Source organism: Pristiophorus japonicus, chromosome 1 (assembly GCF_044704955.1).
Source record: "Pristiophorus japonicus isolate sPriJap1 chromosome 1, sPriJap1.hap1, whole genome shotgun sequence".
Classification (NCBI taxonomy): domain Eukaryota; kingdom Metazoa; phylum Chordata; class Chondrichthyes; family Pristiophoridae; genus Pristiophorus; species Pristiophorus japonicus.
In genome coordinates this window covers 175,545,262-175,562,835 of record NC_091977.1, presented here as the reverse complement: position 1 = coordinate 175,562,835, position 17,574 = coordinate 175,545,262, and the positions used below count along the sequence as shown (strand labels likewise).

Sequence of the window (17,574 nt, the reverse complement as noted above, 5' to 3'; positions counted from 1 at the left end):
GATCTTGATCAACTAGAAAGAGGTTTTTGTCCAAATTTTATATTTTGGTTTTAATTCAGAAGTCAGAAAAAGTCTGAAGAAATGTTGTCAGACTATGTTTTAAACTCTATTCGGAGAGGAGCTGCAGTATTGTTGTGACAAGTTGCAGGTATATTCAAGGATCAATTAAGTTGTTTTGCTTATGAACATAGATTTTTAGGGGATTTTTCAGGTTCTATTTTTGGTGTCAAAATGAGGAGGAAATGAGGAGAAGAAAGTGGACCACAAAACGCCTAGCTACATTGGGAGAAATTTAGTAAAAATTGCTATTGGTCTGGAACATCGCTGGAACTCAAGAAAACAAAGCACTAAAACAAGTTGCTTTAATTAAATTATAGCGTTTATAGACCAGTTGGCATTTAGAGGTATAGATATGAGCAACAAAAGCTGCCCGGGGTATCAGGAATTTAAGATATGAGAAAAAATTAAGGACGTTCGGATTGTTCTCTTTTGGAAAACAGAGTTCAAGATGACCTAATTGAAAATTATACAAAGGGAATTGACAAATTGATCCAGGCAAATTGTTCACTATTGTTAAGAACAGAGTACACAAGTTAAAAATTAGGAAACAGGGAAGTCAGGTAGTATTTATTTTCCCAAAGAGTAACAGAGATGTGGAATAAGATACTATAGATATTGAAATAGACACCATAAATAGGTTCACGAGACAATGGGGAAACTGTTCATCTGCACTGCATGAGTGGTAATCTGGTGAAGCGGATTGTCTACCTGATAGAAAATCCATTTGATATTTGTTCCATTAACATTAGTGGAATGAAAATCAGGAGGGTTCAACCAGACTAGTGGCAATGTTCCTTCTATGCTGCGCGAATGGGAAATGTCCCGCAAAGGCCGCTCACTGGCTTTTACATTAAATTTCTGCGCGTGCGCAGTATATACAAAGGGACTGCGTATTAAAAGAGACTGGCTGCGCAGAATAAAGCGCAGCTTACAAGGAACACTGACATGTAGTGAAGACAAAAATACACTAATATTATGGGTTTCGGAGAGAGAAAATATTGAGACACGGTAAGTGGGGTTGATCTTTGGTAAACAGACAGGCTTGTTGGGCTTAAAAGCTATATCCTTTTTGTAAGAAATCTTAACAGTTCAGATAGGGCTAGACTTTCTACTCATCACTAGGGCCCAAAAAATAGGCGATGTTCCAGCCTTAGCGATGTTTCAACTTGCAGGATCGCTGGAAGATCGCCCATTTTTCTGATCGCTACTTTTGGCTTTTTTGGGGGAGCGGTAGCTCAGCGATGTGGATTGGGCCTTAGCCATGGATTGGGCCTTAGCCATGTGAAATGGGCCTCAGCGATGTGGAAGGCAAGGCGCCTCTAGCAATGGCCTTTCTGCGTATGCGAGTTTTTTTTGTTGCAAAGGTTTCCCGCGATTCGGGAGGTGAGGGATCATCCGGGCATGCGCAGAAGGTAAGGGGAGGGAGGGAGAGAGAAAGGAGAGGAGAGACAGAGAGAGAGAAAGAGAGAGAGAGAAAGAGAAAGCAGCCTTGCAGAACAGAGAAATAAAACCTTTAAAATGTTGGAAATCGAGTCGCCAGAGAGTGCGCAGGATGTAGAGGGGAGGAGGGTGGCAAAGCCCTTTTCTGATGAAGCCAATGAGGCCCTTGTCAATGAGCTGCACTTTCGGTGGGGCCAATTAACCTGGGGTGGGCGTGGGAATCCTCCACCCCGGGCCTACCGCAAAATTTGGGGCGAGATCGCCGATGTGATCGCCGTAGCGTCGAGCGAGGCGGGGTTTCGGACCAGTGCCGAAAGTGTTGGAACAGCCTGATTGCTTCTGCAAGAGTATTACATAGATTTTAAATTGTAATGATACACATAATAAATACGTAAATCTCCCGGATTGAAAGTAAGCTGGTTATTCTGGCACAGATTTCCTGCTAAGATCTGGACAGGGCTCGGAACCTGCGCCCTTGGAGTCTAATTTTGGCACTGTCTCCTTTTGGGTTACGTTGGTGGATGGAGCATGACTGAGCAATGAGGGTCGTTCACCTTTGCCCAGACTGTGTCAGTCTCTCCGGCTGCTGTCTCTTACACAATGACCCAGCCTGGACTGGGAGAGAGCTGTCCTGGCTCACGGTCTGCCCTGGGACACGGTCATTGCTGAGTTCCCCAGCGGTCTTGATTCTCCCTTGGGGGCCCCTTCATGGAGATTGTAGTTGAGATGTTTGTGTCAAGCATTAGATCCTCAACACGATCTTATGAACTATTTTATCTGAACGTAGATGTTGTAATCATGCATCAATTGTGGATACGAACCCTATTAGCATATAACATTGGAAACTGTTGTTTTTCCATGATAGTATCTAGTCAATTAGCTTATGTCATGCTCTTGTCACGTTTGCAGAGGAAGATATCTAAGAATCATGCGGAGCGTAGGTGCACCGGAGGAGGGCCTGCACAGATATGTACGCTCACCAACTTCGAGGAATGTGCTGCGGCACTGGTTGGCTGCCACAGTTGCTCAGCCACCCGTGGTTGTGCAGATCCCATGCTTGCACCACATGAGTAATGTGTAAAGCGGTGGTAATTCAAAGTAATGTAACGGCATTTCATTATAATATATGAATGATGTCATGTTATGCATGCAGCTTCTGTACTACTCTCAGGTTAACAACATAAGAACATAAGAAATAGGAGCAAGAGTAGGTCATCTGGTCCCTTGAGCCTGCTCCGCCATTTAATAAGATCATGGCTGATCTGATCATCGAATCAGCTCCATTTCCCTGCCCGCTCCCCATAATCCTTCACTCCCTTATCATTTAGAAGTCTGTTCATCTTCACCTCAAATATAGTCACTGATCCAGCCTCCACAGCTCGCCGGAGCAGTGAATTCTACATAGATGTACTACCATATGATGTATTAATATGTAATGTCTCTTGGCCATTTTTTTTTAGTAGTGCTGCTCCTCCTACGTATGCCAGCGCATCGCAAGAATGTGTACCCTTCTGTTCTAATAAGCTCAATTGTGTTTTGCAGGTCACCTAGCTCCAGAGGCGCAAAGGGAGGCCGCATCTGCCGCTTTGCAGCTGGTCTTCACCACCGGTAGTGAAGAGGAGGAGACCACCGAGCCAGAGGAGGAGAGAGATATTATGGAATCAGAGGAGGATGCTCCGTGCATCCCAGTCACGGTTGCACCTGCGGCCACTTCATCGTCGTCTTCAACAAAAGAAGTAGCGGGCTCAAGTGGCTTGCCGGAGGCAACCCCAAGGTGCCCAACAGTGCCCACGCCGATCCTACAGAGGTTGAGTCAGCGAGGTCGGCACGCGCTGCGACGGGCAGGTCTGAACGAGGATATGTTTGTGGTTGTGCTGTGCAGGGAGAGCGTCGACCTCACTTGTGAGCTCTTCCAGGCATTTGGCGGGTTGACCGGGAACATTGGCACAATGCCCATTCATATATCGGAGGGTATGGAGCGCATGATTGTGGCAATGGGCCAACAGACTGCTGCCATCCATGACTTATGGCATGCGATAGTGTCTGCAAACGGCACTGCACTCCAAAATGCCGTCCCACCAATCGCCAGCGCAGATACGAGTCAAGAGGAAGAACTTCCTTCTGGCTCGAAAGTCATTTTGATAGAAACGTCTTCTCCTTCACCATCCGGAGAGAATCCTGCCACCGTCACCCGCCCTCCCCCTCCCCCCACCTCCTCCCCCCCTCCCTCCTCCCCCCCTCCCCCTCCCCTCCCCTCCCTTCTCACCCCCCTCCCTCTCCCCTCTCCCCCCTCCCCCCTTCTCCCCTCCCCTCCTCCCCTCTCTCTCCCCCTCCCCACCCCCACCCCCCCCCAACACCCCACAGCAGTATGCCTCGAGGTTGCCGACTGCAAGTCATCCTGGTCCCATTACCCGGGGATTAAATGGGGGGGATTCAGACACAGGGGGTGGGGGGGTAAAGGATCTGGAGGGAAGCGTGGTCGCAGGTAGGAAGGGGGGATTGTTACTGTTATTATTGTTGCTGTTGTTCTTAATTGTTTTAAAATGTATTGCTGGTTGATTGTTTCGAAGGGGGGGGGGGCTTAAAAATTACAATTTGTTAAATTATTAAAAACTTTTATTGAATTTTACAATTGTCGCGCAGTGCCTTCTATGAAGGTAAGGTAAAACATGAATACAATTTTTGGAAAACAATGGCCAGGTCAGGCCAGGAAGTTTATAAAGTCCATCCTGCAAATGTAAAGGGCTTTAGTCACCTGTCGAATAGAGCAATGTGTGGCATGCTGAGAAATACCGCAAATGTCACCAGCTGAGGCCTGAAAGGAACCCGATGCGTAGAAGGAAAATGACGCAGTAACCTTCACCTCAAAGGGCAGTGCAGTCCTGATGGTGCTGGGAGGCTGCAGATTTCCCTTGATGAGCTGGCATATCTCAGCGATGACCTCCTTTTGGAAGCGGAGCCTCCTAAGGCACGTGCTATCGGACAAGTTCAGGTATGTTCGCTTTTCCCTGTAAGTGCGTCGGGTGTAAGGTTGGCATGCAGGTACAGCAGGCGGTTAAGAATGCAAATGGCATGTTGGCCTTCATAGCGAGGGGATTTGAGTACAGGGGCAGGGAGGTGTTGCTACAGTTGTACAGGGCCTTGGTGAGGCCACACCTGGAGTATTGTGTGCAGTTTTGGTCTCCTAACTTGAGGAAGGACATTCTTGCTATTGAGGGAGTGCAGCGAAGGTTCACCAGACTGATTCCCGGGATGGCGGGACTGACATAATCAAGAAAGACTGGATCAACTGGGCTTGTATTCACTGGAGTGCAGAAGAATGAGAGGGGACCTCATCGAAATGTTTAAAATTCTGATGGGTTTAGACAGGTTAAATGCAGGAAGAATGTTCCCAATGCTGGGGAAGTCCAGAACCAGGGGTCACAGTCTAAGGATAAGGGGTAAGCCATTTAGGACCGAGATGAGGAGAAACTTCTTCACCCAGAGAGTGGTGAACCTGTGGAATTCTCTACCACAGAAAGTTGTTGAGACCAATTCACTAAATATATTCAAAAAGGAGTTAGATGAAGTCCTTACTACTAGGGGTATGGCGAGAAAGCAGGAATGGGGTACTGAAGTTGCATGTTCAGCCATGAACTCATTGAATGGCGGTGCAGGCTAGAAGGGCCGAATGGCCTACTCCTGCACCTATTTTCTATGTAAGGTCTCCTCCTGATTTCTGTCCCACTGGGAGCAGCTTTTCTCCAGCCATCTTCTTGGTGAGCAATCAGCCCTGCGATGTGTGGGCGATGTGGCAAAAGTTACGGTGGGCAATCACCTCGGCGATGTCAAAATCATGTGTGCTGAAATTTGGGCCGACGATCAGTGGGCAACGGTCCGGGTCAACTTTCCACTTTGAAGCTAAAATGGGTGATAGCCTGCCTATTTGGGCGATAGATGGGCGATAGCCCAGCGATCATCAGTGGAAAGTCTAGCCCAAGGTATTCATTTAGCTCTCTGTGAACTTCAAAATCACAAGCAAATGCAAGTATTTGAATACTTGCCCCAGGACATGGAAGGTTTCCAGTCTTACAGAGCCCTTTACAAACAATTGTATTTATTTAGATAGCTGCTAAATATGTACCTGGGCATATCTGAGCTAATTGGTCAGAACAGCAGCACACAGCAGCAGTGTTCAATACATCCAAAGATTGCTAAAGTTGACAAGCCCTTTAATAAGGCAGCCAAATGATTTTGTAATACACATGGTGCTTTCTGGGAAACACAAGAGTACAAGGCAATTAGAATACTTCAGCATACCACATTTTCCATCACAGCACTTTCCATACTTAATAAAAATATAAGAAGAAAAAATGTAAGATCTGCAACCTAATAGATCAGAAACACTATGGAACTTCAGAAATACCATGTGTAGAACAGAAAAATATGATGATATTATTGGAAAATAGAATCAGGTGAATAGAATACTAAGCAGTGGTTTTGGAGTTGCAATTGCATAAATAAACATTTGTAAAGAAAATAAGAATTCAGTTATTTAACAGAAGCTACTTAAAAAACATACACTGTTCCATGAAACTTAAATCCAGATGCCCTTAAAAAAAAATTGCAAATCTGCCACCATGTTTCTGCCGAAAATCTGAGATGCATGTGCTTCACATTTGAGACACCAGCACAGCATATACAGCACAGAATACATGTGTTGACATCATCAACATGATGCTTGCTCCATCACTGCATCTGATTTTCAGGAAGAAAACAGGAAAATTTTCAACTTTTTGTCTTTAAATTTAGAAGGAAAGCAGCTTTTTTATTGATTTGCCATGAGAAAAATATCCACGAATTTTTGGCAAAAATTAGTTTTTTAAAAAACTCCACAAACTTGGTGATGCTTACATATATTATGACAATACAGACATGTACATATATGGAAGGTGTCAACTAATGATATTATGACAATACAGACGTGTACATATGTATAAGGCGTCAACTAACGATGGAAGCAAAACTACTATGGAAAAGACTCACTGAAGGTATACCCTGGAGAATTGAAACTGCACATTACAAAGCAAGACAAAATTATTTCTATGCAACAGCTGAGTTGTCAAGCAAATATGTTATAGGTTATTATTCCGTTTATGGCGATTAAATGAACAATTGTCTAATTCTTGAGTGCATACAAGTAACATAATAAAATGGTTATTGGTTATCAAACTATGGTGTCCTGTTTTATCCTTGATGTCTTTAGAGTAACTACATTTTTGGAGTGGAGTTGGTTTATATTAGATGACTCAGGAGCAAGCCAAACTAGGCATCGCAACCCCCACAGAGGATAAATGTAAACTTCAATCCATCATTCCTCTTAAGGCTTTTCATTCCCTATGTCTGGAAGCCCAGATGCTGGTTGGTGGGTAGAAAGTCAGATTTCCCTGAAAAGGAAAGAACTACAGTATAAGAATCTTCACAGATTCAAAAAGCATTTTTCTTATTTGAGCTAGACTAAAACATCAGTGTACCTCTGATTATTAGATAGCTTTAAAGCATTGGTTATCATTCATGTGAACAGTGAGGCCAGTCAGGTGGTACCTGCGTGAGTCAATTGAGCATGGCATCCAATCCGCGGCCAAAGTCATCGAGACGCTAAAAGAAACACTCGGCCCTGACTCCACTCAATTGAGCATGGCATTCGGTCCGCGGCTAAAGCCATCGAGGCGCTAAAAGAGGCACTCAGCCTTGACTCCACTAGGTATGTCGAGGAGGCTCAAGCATATGGAGCGATTCCGTCGGAGCAGATCTCAGTTTGGATGGAATTTCTCATCGGTGCCAGGCCACGAAACCTTCCTCGGGAGCCAGCGTCTCACAGCTTCAGTCATCTCTCGGATATCCCTTCCGTGCTTTTCCACTCTGCACGGAGCAATTTCCTGTATGGACTGCTCTTGCACACGCTCCACTTTGTCTTCCTTGTCCGACCCATCTTGCCATCCGGAGGAGGCGGGGCTCCCCGATGGAGGGTTCTCTGTGCGGGAATCCTCCCCTTTTCTATTGGGGACTTGGCATCGGGGGTCTTGCACGGAGCAGACCCATGCAATAAATTTTTAAGTAAGTCCACAAACTCCCAGGCTGTCTGCATTTTTCTGCAGCCTGGAGGAGTCCATGTTCCACGTATACACAGAGTGCGAGAGGTTGCAGCCCCTCTTCCAATCTTTGAAGGGGCTGCTCCTCAATTTCTGGTTGCACTTCAGTCCCACACTCCTGATCTTTGGGCACCCTGTGCGGAGGGTAGCAGGCAGATCAGGGGACCTCCTTGTAGGACTGCTCCTGGGCCTGGCCAAGGTGGCCATTAACAGGTCCAGGCCGTGGGCAGTCGAGGGGGTCGTACGGCTCGACTGCCTGCCTCTCTTCTCTGGTTATGTTCGCGCCCGGGTGTCCCTGGAGATGGAGCACGCGGTGTCCACCGGTACGCTTGAGGCCTTCCGCGACTGGTGGGCACTGGGACTGGAGTGCTTCATCACCCTCAGAAACAAAATTGTAAATTGATTTGTTAAATTTCATTTAAATTTGGTTTCATTTGCCATTTATTGGTTGTGCCCCGTTAAAAAGGGGCATTTACTGCTTTATTGGTGATGGCACCAGCCATCAATCACCAAATTTCATCATAAAGGGTGTAAATTAATTGATCAGGAGATCTGCCCAGCTGCAACAATTTAATGGCTACCAAGTCTCGTTGACAATAACATGTTTAAATTCCCTGATGTTCTTGAATCAAGCACCCCATTTCCTTAGGTGAAACTGAAGCCAAGGATAGCCTGTAAAGCTGATTAAATGTTTTTTTCATTGATAAAGGACCTAGAACTAAATGGTTTTGTTTATGGCTCTCAAGTAGACAAGGTCTTATGATTCACCGATTTACCATTTTGTTTTCTGTTTTCTTCCCCCTCGTGACTCTTGCTGAGCTAGAATTCCACAGCTCATGCCTTGTGCTAAGTCACTGGATTGCAATTAGCAAATCCTGGACAATTATTTTATCCTCGCTGGCATTCAAGATGCAACATACAATTGAAAGCCTTCCGAGAGTATCACGCCTGAAGTCACTGTAATACAGTCTAGTTGCATAGCATACAGTCATTTACTTGCATCCAGGTTGGCCTGCAGGTGGAGCATGTCTGTCACTGTGATCGCGCTCTTTTAACTTTGAGCATCTCAAGACTACTTTTCTACTTTTACAAGATGGCTCACTGAAGACACAATCCATCCTGGAAAAAAGTCTGGTGTAGCATAGGCAACAAAGGTACATCTCCTCTGACATACCCAAGTACTCATACAGTCTATGGACCTCCATACTTTAGTAACGGGAGGTCTGTGCAAGCCACCTTAAATACAGGCGGGCCATTCTCTAATCCTTTCTCTGCAACTCCTTCTCATTCTCATCCCCCTGACGACAAAAGTAATTCCATGTGGAATGTCCATTTTAACATTGCTAAAATTAATTTTAAGTTCTCTGAGACGCAATGATTTGAAAACAACCAAAGCAAAAAAGTAAACTTAAATGCAAAGAGAACAAATCAAAAACAAACGCATAAATGCAATAAAGAAAATACTGAAACATGAAAACGAAACAATCTTGAGCCAGCCTGCCACTGCTTTAAGAAAAACATTCAAAAGGCAGGTAGGGGATCTGTTGCAATCATATTTTTAATGCCCAGAATGCTGGCTGCACATTTTTCAAGCAAACGTTGGGAAGTCATAGCCCGGTTAAATTTAAATAATGTTTGAATTATTAGTGAGGCTCTCATAAACCATCAATGGCAGCCTACAGCTTTTCCAGCATGGCCTGTCTCCCCAAAAAATAGGCTGCAGATAGTATTCAGGTTCTGCTCCTATACTTTTTCTGACCCTGCTCTGGTCACACACATGCACATATCCTTATACTTCTTGTCAGATCTTGTCCTTACCTTCAGGTCCTGCAGGGAGTGTGTAGTTTAAATTGTTAGCGTTCATGCCATACTGGGTGCTAAAGTTGGTAGCCTGGCTACTGAAGGGATGCAAGGGAATTGTACCAATAATTATTGGTAAATTAACATTTAAATTGCTTGTTCCCGGGATATCTACGTACACCTAAGAAACAACAGATAAACCTTTAAGAATTTTTAAAAACATTACCGCCAACAATTTACTTTTTGAATTCAATTTCCACCTTTATCCCTGTTCAGCAGACAACAGTAACCTGTGCCAGAGTGAGTTTCCATATTTGATGGCAACCCATCCGAGACCATCCTTCACATAAGAATGCATAAACAAAATGCTATTCCACTGTTTATGTCGTTACGGAGATTGGGCATACGAATTCCTGCCCGATCGAGGAACTGATAATGTGATGTTCAGTGTGCCATATTATTTGGCATCAAGGCCTGCTGAGTGCTCATTACGTATCATGCTTAATAACGTGCTCTGAAGACACTTATGGCACTGAAAGCTTGCATCCTCGTTACTGCCACCAAAAAACTAAAATGAGGCACAATGCCATTAGTGCCCATATAAAATGGGTGTTGCAGGAGAAGCCCAGATGCCATGTTAGGTCCTTTCTCTGAAAGTGGCCTCTTCCTTTCTTTACTTGTATGAATAGCTGCTTTGTTTGGTTCCTATCAGTGAATCTTTGCTGTTTTTGCTATTCTTAAAAGTGAACTTATGCAGATCTTCTTAAAGCTACAACTCATCTGTTATCTGTGCCTATCATTCTGTGTGATTGCCTATATAGGGCTCTCTGGGGCATCTAACTCTATTTGCAGGTTTTGAAGGAGGAGGAGGAGGAGAAATATCAGAGAGGGAATGCACGACAGGTTTTCTCAGGGTAACTAGGGCCTTGTCAGCATCACCCACAACATGACAACAAATGAATATAAAAGGAGCATTTGCACCAGAGACAACTAAGTAGGAACCACCCGTGTAATGAGGCCAAAGCAATTACATCAGGTACAGTCGAAAAAACCTTCGACTTTAAGGGCTTGACATTACCATGTGCTTTGTGGTGCTGTACTTACTTTGCATTCAATGCACTCAAAACTGTAATTCAATAAGTCACCTACCTTCAGTGTGTATTCCATTTGGATTATACTGCAGTTCATCAGCGTGGGAGACAGGTGTGGAATTTTCAGTGCCATTCCATTCCAACTTTCTGTTTTTCCAGCTAACACTGGCTCTCCCTGGCATTTGGTTACAAGCTCGCTAGTTGTCCTTGTTTTACTTACGGCATGGAAAATCTGCGTTTTATAAATAGCTGCCTTTGGCACTACTGTGCGGGAAGAATGATTCTCAATTTCAGCAAATATTTGAATTGATTCATCTGTAGAAGGTAAAAACAACAAACACATTCTATATTATTTTGTATTTTCCACCTGGACTCTGCATCAGTCTAATTTAAAAAAATTTAAAGTTAATAAGTAAAATTTAGGGGAGTGGAGATGATTAAATGGAACTGTCACAATGGGAAGGGCGGGAGGGGGGACAAAAATTCTGCAAACCTTTAAGAAAAGCCCGAAGGCATCTCAGTTGATTAGTAATGTCACAGTTGAAGGAGCATGGATCATGAATTGACAAACAAAATGAAGGGAAAGAAAATCTCAACTGCATGCTTGAGGCCACAGATCACAAGTTCTGTCATTGGCTGGTGTTGGCCCTATGGTGCCTATTAGCAGTCGGTATCTTTACAACAGATGACACAGTTCTGCATTTAGCCAATTTATTTGGCAGCTCTATTAACCAACCATTGGATGGGGCAGTGTCGGAGGTTGAGCCGCCCCTTCCATTTTCTGTGGATAACGAGAACAAAAGAGGAAAACACATGTTCAAGGTTAACTTTGACAAATGCTGCTAAATGAAGCAGTGTGGAGGCACGTCTCCTTTAAGAAGAAAACGGGCCTAGGATTAGATAGCCAGCCAGGTTTCAAGAAACAAAGACTGTCCAAGAAAAATATGATTGTTATTCCAATAAATGGGTCAGCATGGCATAATTTAAAAGAAATATTTTCCTTATTTATGAGGAGAGACTGAAGTTAAGCTGTATTGAGGTAAGATTTGCTATATATGTTACTCTTTTAGCTATGATCCTCCCTGACTCCCCATATCGGAGGAATCGGCAATTAAACCGACCATCACCCCCGCAGGTGTGAGATTCCCAGGAAGCTGCCATCCTACCCTTCTGTGCTGATATCAATTAAAACCATTCCAACAATAGACCACATTTCCTCTGTGGTATGTGTTACAAACTGATGTGGTATGCAGGAAACACTTCATCTGGGTGTAACTCTCATTCGTAGAATTCGTGTACTATGGATTTAATCACTTTTGAGTTCAATTGAACATAATAGCATCTTAATATAAAGTATCCAATATTGTTCAAATCATCAAAGATCGCACTGTGTGTCATGGGCGTGGATATGATCAATGTAAATTTGTCAGCCGTGGCTCAGTGGGTAGCACCCTCGCCTCTGAGACAGAAGGTTGTGGGTTCAAGTCCCACAAAAATCTAGGCTGACACACCAGTGCAGTGCTGAGGGAGCGCTGCACTCTGACAGGTGCCGCCTTTCAGGTGAGATGTTAAACCGAGGCCCTGTCTGCTCTCTCAGGTGTACGTAAAAGATCCCATGGCACTATTTTGAAAAAGAGCAGGGGAGTTATCCTTGGTCACCTGGCTAATATTATCCCTCAATCAACATCACTAAAAAACAGATTATCTAGTCATTATCACATTGTTGTTTGTTGGCACATGCTGTGCGCAAATTGACTGTTGCGTTTCCTGCATTACAACAGTAACTACACTTCAAAATATACTTCATTGGTTGTAAAGCGCTTTGGGATGTCTAGTGGTTATAAAAGGCGCTATATAAATGCAAGTCTTTTTTTAAAACACATGGCGGGGGGGGGGGGGCGAGTGCCAGTGGAAGGGGTTGGAAAACAAGGCTTGCTGTGGCCTCTCAGGTTTACAGCTGCATGTTGGGACTTGGACATTGGGATCTTCTAGTTGTCTAATCTTCATCGGCAGCCAGAAGATCCCAATTGGAGTTCGAGATCTTGGGATGGGAGGGGAATAAAAAAATAAGAGAAAGCCTTCTTTTAAATATTTAACTTGTCCCCAAGTGCCTGTGGACCACCCGGTCAGTAGCAAGGCCACAGTGTCGTGTTTTCGAACAATCCCTATGTTGGAATGCCTAGGAACTCTTCCATTTGGGAAATGAGGCAGGAGGCCAGGAACACTCCCTTTCCCCCCAATTAAAAAAAAATATAGCCTTTCTGGAGGCACAGCACCCCACTCCCCTGCACCAGTCCCCCACTCCCCCATCCGAAAAAAGTTTCTAAAATCATGGGCTAATTCTGATGGGACATTAAAGGTTTCCACTCCTTTTTCTTGACCTTTGCACCCGGGGAACTAATCCTTAGCTTTCAACACTGACACTGAGCTACAACACCGGATTATCGATCCTCCAAGTATTGCATTGAGGTGTTTAAAAAGGTTAAAAACATTATAAAAATGTATAAATATTTTTCAAAGTACACCAGATGGAGAAGATTCTGAAGCAAGAGGCTCAATTTCAGTCAGCCTCTGGCAGGTGACGATTTTCAATTATCTTAGTGATGCAACTTAGAAACCAGAAGACTCAATTACAGGTAAGTTACAGATGTTTAGATACGACTGGAAAGCATGACGCAAATAGTGTGGACTGGAGGAAGTAATTAGCGGTGACTAAACAGGAAATGCATGCATATGCAAGACTTTCAATGCCATGTTATTGTAGATGTGATACTCGCATGTGACAAGAATATCATCGGCGCTTCAGAGTTTACCTGACAAGTAGCCCTTCCGTTCAATTTTGGCAGTTAGGGATATTGGGCCTGAGGCACAGCAGCAGCAACAGAGAGTTTTCTCTTTTGTGTCTGCCTGTGGTGACTGCAAAAAGAACAGAAAGCTCAGTAAATAACCCTGCTCCCCTTCAGAAACGAGTTTTCTCATTCATAGCTGCTTGTGGTGACTGTAAAATCAACAGAAAGCACGGTAAATTCTCCTGTTTCCATCAGATCAACACTCTTTCAAGATGGCACAGTGGCCAAAGATGTCCTCTGTGCATAAGGTGAAGCAGAATCATTGACCTGTTTCTTATAAATCGGTTAAAGATTTTGTTACAAATAGTACACCAAGGAAACTTCCTCCTTAATAGCAAAATATCTGAAAATCTCTAGCTATACAAGGTATTAATGACATATCCAGTGAATTTTATGACTGGCACATTGGCCCCAATATTTTGAGGAGGGGGAAAGGCGTGGGGGTAGCCAAAAATGGCTGAAGAACCCAGGAAGGCCGGGGATGTGGAGGAACTGCTGAACATAACATCAGGACCTCATTACCATCATTTTCTTCTGTTTCCTGCCTGGCAGCCGGCCAAATTGACAGCCTGGCCAACTGCTGGATGGAAAAACTCGCAGCAGGAGGTTGCAACCAGTCGCAGCAGGAGGTCCCCTGTAATTGGCAGGGGGGGGGGGGGGGGGGAGAGGTGGGGTGGGGAGGGGAAGTTGACTGTGATCGTGGCATGGAAAAGTCAGTGTTCGAGGTTTGGGGGTGAGGCAAGGTTGGCTGCGATCACAGCATAGAAGGGTCGGCTTGGGGGAGGTCGTTGATTGCAACAGCGACAGAGAGAGGCTGTGATCGGCAGAGGGGAGGCTGAAGGCTTCTTTGTGGGGCCAGGGGGAGCACTCCTGCTCCTCCTGGTCCACAAGGAATGCAGGAAGCGCCCGCCTCCCTTTCACTGCTGTGTTTCCCAAGCTCTGGGAAACTATCTGTAACATTTAAATCAGATTCCCAATTGCACTGTGGGAGCCTGATTTAAATTTGTTAATGAAGTGTCCCGCCTCTCCATTGTGTGACACTCGCACACCATGAAATCTGCCACCTTAAAAAATCACAACGGTCACGTCGGGTTGGGGTCGCATTCCGTGTTATTTCATTTTTGTCATCCTCCCGTCCATTGTGGGGACGTTACTATCGAGGCCATTAATTCTGCAAAGGAATGGGAAATGCTGGTCCCATATCTGGTGCACAGATCAACAATCATACTCCTCTAACCACTAACTTAAATGAACAAACCACTGATGTGATATGATAGTAATCAAAATAAATGAAAACCTGTAAAAGCTAGAAATGAAATGCCTTTCACAAAATTCCCCCAGCTAACATGAATGTTTATATCAAAGTTCATGGAAGTGATTGACCTAAAAAATAATAAACACAAACATTGTGACAATGGCTTCGGTCTTCCCAATATTTAATTGGAGAATATTTCTGCTCATCTAATACTGGATGTCAGACAAGCAGTCTGACAATTTAGAGACCGTGGAGGGGTCAAGAGAAGTGGTGGAGAGGTAGAGCTGAGTGTCGTCAGAATACATGTGGAAACTGATGCTGTGTTTTCAGATGATATCGTCAAGGTGCAGCATGTAGATGAGAAATAGGAGGGGGCCAAGGATAGATCATTGTGGAACACCAGAGCTAATGATGTGGGGGTGGGAAGAGAAGCTATTGCAGGTGGTTCTCTGGATACGATTAGATAGAAAAGAGCTGGATGATGGTGGAGCGACGTTGGAGGAGGATGGAGTGGTCAACCATGTCAAAGGCTACAGACAGATTAAGAAGGGCGAGGAGGAATAGTTTACCTTTGTCACAGTCACAAAGGATGTCATTTGTGATTTTGATGAGAGCCATTTCGGTACTGTGGCAGGGGCGGAAACATGATTGGAGGGATTCAAACACGGAGTTCTGGGAAAGAAGGGCACGGATTTGGGAGGCGACAAGTTCAAGGAGAGGAAAGGGAGATTCGAGATGGGGAGGTAGTTTGCAAGGACGGAAGGGTTAAGGGTTCATTTTTTAAGAGGGGTGACGACATCAGATTTGAAGGAATGGGGCACAGTACGTGAGGAAAGAGAACCGTTAATGTAGAAAAAAAAATGTAAGTAGAGAGAACCTCATTTATCAAAGGGGACCTAATTAAGTAAAGTTAAAAACCAAAAGCAAGGTTGTGAGAAAAAAGAAAAAATACGTGCTACGAATACAGGGAAAATGATAAAATTAGAACTCTCAGGAAGATAGATCATCTTATCACAGCATAAACCAGACAGTTGGGAAAAATAGGTCACCTGGAGTGGTAAGAGAGTACGGGAAACAAATGACGATTGAAGAACATCTCAACTGGTTGAAAGCAGTTAGGCCAAGAGGAGAAGAGTTCGCAGATCTGAGAATGATGTGGCACATAAATTATCAGATAAAAGGCGCACAGGGGAGGTAACAAAGCTTGCTGTCAATATAATTGTATGAACCAATTAATATTTGTAATCATAGTAGGTAGGCGAAAATTTGTGATGCGGCAGGGAAACAACAAATGGAAAGCCTCTGCATGCGCGGAACTTCATGATTTTGTATGTATTTTGACTGTATAAAAACAGTAACCCGACAATTGTTCGGAAAGAACAGCTGGTTTGGGTCACCGAGTTACTGAACTCGTGTAGAATCTGTCTCTCCCTCGATCGAGTATTATATAATAAACAATTATTTTCTCCAAAACAGACTTGTGTCGAGTATCTTTGTAATACTCCATATCAATTGGCACTGCAAGCAGGGTACCTACGGGAAACCGACAGACGGGTGTTTACAGAAGCATCACAAGTGAGTATATTTAAACTACCATTCATAATCCGATGTAAGCTGTTAGGAAATCTGTCTGTTGCCCGGGGTACCTGAATCTGTGAAAAGTCTGTTATGTTGCAAAAAACTTGGGAGGTAATTTAAATGTGTTGTATATCCGTCACTATATAAGTCAAAGTGAGAAACCAGTAGTGGTTGCAGACTCTAGGTTTAAGGAACCAGATTAGGGAGGCAATCAGTATTGTTAGTCCAGCCAGTTGTTAGAGGTGTCCAACAGTTCACAGAATCCGGTGAAGGGGTAGAAATGCCCAAACATGAAATTATAAGGTAGCGATGGGATTGTAGACTCTCGGGAGGGACAATCAATATCTAAGAATACAGTTTAAATCGATAGGAAAATATCGGTGGGGCCGTAGACTCTGGGTTTAAGGGAAACCAAGCAGAGGGACAGGTGATATCTGATATGGTGAAACTGATTAATAATGACTATGTTAAGTGATGGGTGGGATCCTAAAATAAGCCAGCCAAACAGAACTTATGGTGGGAGAAACAGAAAAATAAGAAAACAGCCAAAGCAGGATTAATGGTAATAAGTCAGTGCCTACAATGACACCCACCGGACGGTTGGGACAGAGACTGATGAAGAAAAACAAGAGAACCGGAAAAAAAGAAAATAAGCTTTGTTGAATGAAAAGTTGGTGGGAGTTAATAAATTTTTCATTTGACTGAAAGCCTGTTTTTTTTTCCCAAAAGAAAAATAGTGTAGCTGTCTGTTTGTTTTAGCTCCACCCATTTTTTCAGACAGAGAGTTGAAAGTTTTTAACCCTTTATAGTGTTGTCCTAGATGTGGGAAGTTTTAAGAAAGTGTGAACCTAGAATTGAATTACATTTTAAGTTAGAAACGCAGGTGCAGATTTGTTTTGATTATGATTTACGGAGCGATGAAATTAACAAAGATGGGTTTGTTTCACAAAAGATAAAACCTTCAGCCTTGCCAAAAAATATATATATTTTTTTTAAAAAGAGCAATCAGAACTGACACAGAAGCTTCAGCTCTGGTGCTGAGAAATTTGGACGTTCTAATTGGATTACAGTAAAAAAAAATGCATGGTCTCGTTTTTAAAAAGAAATTCCGACGCGCTCACTTAGTTGTCAAAAGGAAACATGTAATCATTGATTACATTGGGTTGCCAGACAATAAATTTAGTCTAGGAATGAGAAATAAATAAGGGAGAGTGCATGCCTTTAAAAAAAATGCCTGCGTGGGTTTCTCGAGGCTACAGGCTGAGGGAAGATACGCCCTCATTTTCCTTTGTATAGAATAAAAGAGATTTAAATTAAGATTAGCAGTACAATATTTGAATTGGGATTTTGAGATATTTCAGGTGATTCTC

At 43.7% G+C, this 17,574-nt stretch overlaps 1 protein-coding gene across 1 annotated transcript in view; it reads right to left on the bottom strand.

Moving 5' to 3' along the window:
• Nucleotides 1-4,094: 4,094 nt before the first annotated feature.
• The window catches only part of LOC139267141 (arrestin domain-containing protein 3-like), a 69,786-nt gene continuing 56,306 nt past the window's right edge, over nucleotides 4,095-17,574 (bottom strand). The window contains exons 4-7 of the mRNA XM_070884992.1: nucleotides 13,336-13,438; nucleotides 10,581-10,837; nucleotides 9,450-9,612; nucleotides 4,095-6,926 (exon numbers count right to left, since the gene is read on the bottom strand). Coding sequence (XP_070741093.1) covers nucleotides 6,877-6,926; nucleotides 9,450-9,612; nucleotides 10,581-10,837; nucleotides 13,336-13,438 — 573 coding nt within the window. The 3' untranslated portion in view covers nucleotides 4,095-6,876. The remainder of the gene's footprint in view (nucleotides 6,927-9,449; nucleotides 9,613-10,580; nucleotides 10,838-13,335; nucleotides 13,439-17,574) is intronic.